General features: G+C 40.3%; 1 protein-coding gene across 1 annotated transcript; it reads right to left on the bottom strand.

The window, feature by feature from the left end:
• Positions 1-238: 238 nt before the first annotated feature.
• Positions 239-1,675, bottom strand: LOC106520069 (D(1)-like dopamine receptor). The gene has a single exon (XM_014011993.1). The coding sequence runs from the start codon at positions 1,673-1,675 to the stop codon at positions 239-241; it is 1,437 nt and encodes a 478-aa protein (XP_013867447.1).
• Between the last annotated feature and the right edge of the window lie 4,552 nt (positions 1,676-6,227).

Raw genomic sequence — 6,227 nt, 5'->3', positions numbered from 1 at the left:
TTAAGTTCCAGGGTGTACACACCTTCTGCTTCTTCACTACTGGAAACCAGCACCAGCACCTCAAGAGCCTGAACTGGTTAAAGTGATACAACAGATGGATGAATCATTTTATTTTTAGATGTCTCACTGCAGACTAACATCTCAGTTTTGTGTCTGACTGAGATGGCAAGGGTATTGTATCCACCTCAAGAAAAGAAAAGAAAAAGTCCTGGGTTGATACGACACCACAGTTTCTTTGCTACTCATCCTCTAGAACCTGTCCTGGCATTAAAATATCCCTTTCCAATCCTGCAGCTGAGGTGATAGGTGTGATGGTCTCCAGAGAAATCTCTGTGTTGTCCTCCAGTTGGACTGTAGTGGAAAGCAGCAGCAGCCTGTCGCAGCTTGGAGAACCATTCGAAATGTTGGACTCCTCCTCAAACTGCGCGCTCATGTCCTCCAGACAATCCGACCCAATGCTCAGGTTATGGGGACGTTGCTGCAGCTGAGTCGGTACCAGTGGCTCCTTGTGCAGCGTTGTGTCGTGGTGGTAAGAGACAAGCTCGTTGCTGAAGTTCACAGCTTCCACCGCGTTGTTTGAGCAGATTCGGTTGCAGCCCAGAATGGTGGTGAAAGCTCGACGGAAGTCTGCGTTAAAGGCATAAATGACCGGGTTGAGAGAAGAGTTGGCCCAGCCAAACCAGACAAAAACAGTGAAAGTGGTGTCGCTGACACACGGCGGGTCACAGAAGGGGACAGTGCAGTTCAGGACAAAAAATGGCAACCAACAAAACACAAAAACCCCCATTATGATTGAAAGGGTCTTCAGGACTTTGGTTTCCTTTTTGAACGATGACTTTAAGCAGGCCTCATCGTTGGCCCGGTGCTGAGGCTGGTTCCTGTTCGCACCATGACCTTGGATCTGTGCCTGCTCCGCTGCCCGTTCTAAAGATGCGATTCGGCGAATTTGGGTCTGAGCGATGCGGTAGATGCGAGTATATGTGGCAATCATGATCACCACAGGGATATAGAAGCTGATGAGGGAAGAAGAGATGGCGTAGGTTTTGTTCAGATTCGCAACACAGCTCATGGCTACAACGGTGCTGGTGTTTGTGAAGTTCCTGTCCAATAGTGGCTCCAAATGCTGCATTGTCACCTCATCCTGAGCCCTATGCCAGTTCATCTGCACCGGGATAAAGGAGATGAGAATCGAAAGCGTCCACGCCACTCCGATCATCACAAACGCCACCCGGTGGGTCATTTTCCGCTCATATTTGAAGGGGCTGGCGATGGCCCAGTATCGGTCCACACTGATGATGCACAGGTTGAGGATGGAAGCCGTGGAGCACATGATGTCAAAGGTGATCCAAACATCGCAAAAGCCTCCAAACAGCCAGGTGTCGGTGACCTCCGTGATGGCCTCCCAGGGCATCACCAGCACGGCCACAAACAAGTCGGACACGGCCAGCGAGATCACAAAGAAGTTGGTGACTTTGGAGCGGAGGTGGCGGAACTTGATGACAGCCGCGCACACCAGCATGTTCCCAAGCAGCGTGGACACGATGAGCAGGAAGAGGACACAGCCAATGAGGACACGCAGTCCGCTGCTTCCATCCCCCTCCTCTTCCTCTTCACTCATCCCGTCCAGCTCCGACAGAACCTGGGTGAAATTACTCCACATGGTGTAGTTTTCCATTTTTATATATGCATATATCAAAACATTTCAGTATCTTCTCTGAAATGTGTTTTCCCCAGATGATCCAGAAACACATACAACCGTCCTCCAATGTCTGAATGTAGAGAGCACAGAGTTTCTCCTGTTTCATTCACATTTGTCTCCTAAAAATAAAAATAAAAATTCCTCCTCGGGACACTCGGAATGCAAATCGGTCCAATAAGCAAAGCTCCCACAATAAGAAAGAAAACTGACAGCAAATCATCAGCAGCTACTCTGATTCTGCAGCTTCTCTGAGTCTCCACTCGGAGGGAACATTTCTGTCCGTCTGCAGGCGATGTGTGACTCAGAGTGAACTCAGCTCTCTGCGTTTCCTCAGCTCAGGTGACAAATTACTCCCATCCAGTGTGTCCGTTTCCCCCTCACTTAAGAGCTTAAACTTGTGCAGAATCCAGACATATTTAATCATTTTTACTGACTCACTCTAAAGATGAACAATTTCAAAAAGGTGTTCATTTCTTTGACCAACATGAATGCATTTAGGAAAAAATGCAGCAAAAGCAAAATTGAAGCTCACATCTTCTAATACTAATAAAGCTTTATTTTTGTATTTTAATCAAAGTGATCACAATTGTAGTACACATTAAATACAAGAAAAACTGCACTAAAATATTAAATGGCAGAAACAAAGACTATGTACATTTATTTAAATTGTATTTTCTGTGTAATTTCTAAACTGTTCTCAAATTTTATTTATCAAATATAATAAAAGGTAATACAATTCTTTTTCTTTTTAATTTCTAAACATGATAAAAAATTGTGACTGTCACAATTTGACTGCTGGACATGAGCACAAATGACCCCCTGTGACCCTAAAAAGAAGACACAGATAAAGCTAATGGATGGATGGAACTTTTTTAATAATTTGATATATTTCTCTGTGTTTATTTTTCACAGTATTTTTTTTGTTTTCTTGTTTATTATATTTTATTAATCAAATTTTATTTTGGTAGACTATAAATCTTTGGGTTTTTTCAATGAATTGTCAAATCTCTAAATACAATTTTATTTTAATAAACAACTATATATTTTTTTTTCAGAAATCATTTCAGCTACAAAAGTTCTTTTTTTACATTTCAGAAAATGAAAATTGCACAGATTTGATCGGGGGGGTGGGGGGTGTATTTTGTATTTTCCAGGCACAGACTGTAGTTCAATTATATGTCAGTGAAGTAACTACAGTATTTTACCTTTGATTGTTATGAAAAAAGCTGTATATTTGAAAAATAAATTTGAATTTTCATTATAGTAATCACCTTAAAATTGGCCTTTATCTCTTTAAGAACCTCATACTGTTTCAGACGCTCCCACTTCAGCACATTTTCAAACAATACTTTGGAGGAGGTGTGCTTCAGGGAGGAGCTATGTGTAAATAGGCAGTGCTTTGTACCAGCAAGTGTTTAGGCAGCTCCACATGGCCACAGGAGATTCAAGGATTCCTTAAACACTCATGAATGAGTCAAAACAACACTCTGGTTGTGTGTGATGAGGGAATTAAATTGTAAAAGGATTTAAATGATAAAAATGGTAAATGGACTGAACTTATAGAGCTTTATCAAATCCCTACTGGACCTCAAACCGCAAACAAGTCAATTATGCATAATATTCCCCATTAAATGAAAATTGTAGATGATAAATGATCTCTGTCTTAAATGTCTCTAAATGTGCTGCTGCAAAAATTAACATAATGTTTTAGAAAAAATTTAGGTACCTGGAACTTTTTTAATATTGCATCTCCATGGCCCTCTGCTGGTTGAAATCAGTTTAATACAGAAAACAAATCCAAAAATTAAGTTTTGATTCCTCCTAAAATGGAAGTGAATTAAAACAAAAAAATTGTGTTCAATAGTTTGACTAAAAACATTTTTGAAGCCCATTAGTAAAAAGTTAAAAGAAAAGAGAGAAGAAGACATTACAGACATTTTTTTTTAAAACACTCAAGAAAACCTGACAATTAAAACAAGTTTCAATTTGCTTATGCACGTCGTGGAAAAGTAAAAACAATAAACAAAAACAGAAAAAGAAAAATGAAAAAAAAACCCACCAAAATGTGATAAAAAGAAAGGAGAGTTCTAAGACAAAATATGGTTTTTAATAGAGGTTTTAAATCTGAAAACAAGAATCTGTAGTTCAGAATATTTTTCAGTATAAATTAAAACCTCAATTTACAGTATTTCTGTTGTGTTAAAAACTGTCCTTCCAGAATTTTCCTGTGATGGACTTGTGACCTGTGAAGGGTTTACCACGCCCCTCACATTGTGACTGCTGGACATGAGCACAAGTGACCCCCTGTGACCCTAAAAGGAAGACACAGGTAAAGCTAATGGATGAATGGAACCTTTTTTTCATATAATTTGATGTATTTCTGTGTGTGAAAACACGTTTCACCACCAGATGACAGTACCAGACTGCACATATTTTTTGACCTTCCAGTCCAGAATATTCCATCTTTGCACAGTTTTAGTGGAAATTAATTTCTAAAACATTTCAAATAAAAAACACAAAAATCCAGAGGCTCTCTCAGGTTTACATTGGCAATTTACCTGTTTTAAAATGTCAACTATTATATTAAATACGTGTAAATAAAATCTAAAATACATTTTCAGTGTATTTGTTTGATGTGTTTTTTTTAGTCCCTAAACATATTTTTAACACAAGCATAGATGCTACTAAAAGACATATATGCAATGAAATGCAGGTTATGGGCATTTAAAACATTTAGACAGTCAATATATATTGATAAAGTTTTGTGTTTACTCTGTCTGGTAAAGAGATCATCAGCTGCCTGTGGATATTAGAGCTGCAGATTCTGTTCCAGTTGGTGGAGGTATCAGAAATTTGCTCTTGAAGAACAGTTTTGTTATAATATTGCTCTCTTTTCAAATACAGAGCTTCTGCTATTAGAAAATGATTAATTTGAGGGAAATTATATCACCTTACCTATAACAAATTTTATAGCTGCTCACAAACATATAAAACACAAAACATTTCTTCCATACTCCTATATAAATATGCTTGTTCTCCGTCACCCAACAAGGGGTGCTGCTGCACCCTCTGCTCCCTAAATCCCTTGACCACTACAGAGATGAAAGGGCAACTAGAAAATTGCTAAATGAATGTTAAATGATGCTGATGTATGCATTTAACATTTCATGCTGAATGCAATTCAAACAGATTTCTAATCTGCCAAAAAACATGTTGATGTGTGAACTATAGAAGAGGGTCACCATGGTTTCCACACACCTGTGCCTTTCACTCCCTGACAGCACTCCTAATAAGACAGACAGAACACTAAGTAGAAAGTAAGCCTTAACCACAGTATGTGAAAACTACGTCTGAAAGATTACTAAGTGATCTTAATTGTCAGAAGCCGCTGGTTATGACATGTTTCAGGTATTTGATTTCCACGTTTTGTGAGGAAATAAGAAGTTAGAGACATATTTTACCTTCACTTCTAAAGAGTTCATCCAGAGCTCAATTAAAAAGAACACTAGTGAAAGTTTGGGTGTGCACTCTCTGTACTCTGGGACGGTTTGAGTGAAAAGCCTTAGTCCTAAGGGAGTGAGTTTGTACACTGGGTGAAAATAAAAGAATGAAATACTTGTATTTGTATGTTATACAAATACAAGGATTTTAGCAATGGCAGAACATTTAGAACTCTCAGAAATTGTCAGTTTTCCTGTAGCTTTAGCTTGTTCCTCCACCATCAGCAGCTGCAGCACAATAGCAATACAGAGCATGACCATCAGCATGCTGGTGAAGGGCAGGAGCAGTGTGTGCATGAGCGTGATTGACACTGGTAAGACATTCCACGATGGCTTGATGGCTCATCTGGTAGAGCTGCTGCCTCTCAGCAAGAAGGTTGCCTGTTCAAATCCCAGCCTGGGGACCTTTCTGGGTAGAGTTTGCATGTTCTCTCCGGGCTCTCTGTCTTACTTCCACACACCAAAAACGTGACTGTTAGGTTAATGGATAACCCTAAATTGTCCCTAGGTGAGAGCCTCGTGTGCCCTATGATGGACTTAAGGTGGCTGTGTTGGAGTGGTTAGGTGAGTCGTCCTGGAACCGGAAGGTCGCTGGTTTGATCCCCCATCCAGCCGTCTCAGTTGTTGTGTCCTTAGGCAAGACACTTCACCCACCTTGCCTACTGATGGTGGTCAGAGGGTCCGGTGGATGGCAGCCTTACTTTTGTCAGTGTGCCCCAAGGCAGCTGTGGCTATAGTGTAGTTTGCCATCATCAGTGTGTGAATGTGAGTGTGAATGGGTGAATGTCTGTTAGTGTAAAGCACTTTGGGGTCCGGAGGTACTTGAAAAGTGCTCTATAAGTTCAGTAACATTTACCACTTGCGACCTGGGTGTACCCCATCCCTCGCACTCTGACTGCTGGATATGGGCACCAGTGACCCCCATGACCCTGAAAGGAAGAAACAGTAATGGATGGATGGAAGACATTCATCCCGGCTCTCATTGGCTGTTACTGACTAGAAGAGGTATATTTCTGTATATATATATA

Source organism: Austrofundulus limnaeus, unplaced genomic scaffold (genome assembly GCF_001266775.1).
Source record: "Austrofundulus limnaeus strain Quisiro unplaced genomic scaffold, Austrofundulus_limnaeus-1.0 Scaffold87, whole genome shotgun sequence".
NCBI lineage: Eukaryota > Metazoa > Chordata > Actinopteri > Cyprinodontiformes > Rivulidae > Austrofundulus > Austrofundulus limnaeus.
The sequence above is the reverse complement of the archived record's forward strand: the minus strand, read 5'-3'. Positions and strand labels throughout refer to the sequence as shown.

Bases quoted from the DNA above. Each gene is read 5' to 3' on its own strand.
- LOC106520069 (XM_014011993.1), bottom strand. From the start codon at position 1,675: ATGGAAAACTACACCATGTGGAGTAATTTCACCCAGGTTCTGTCGGAG.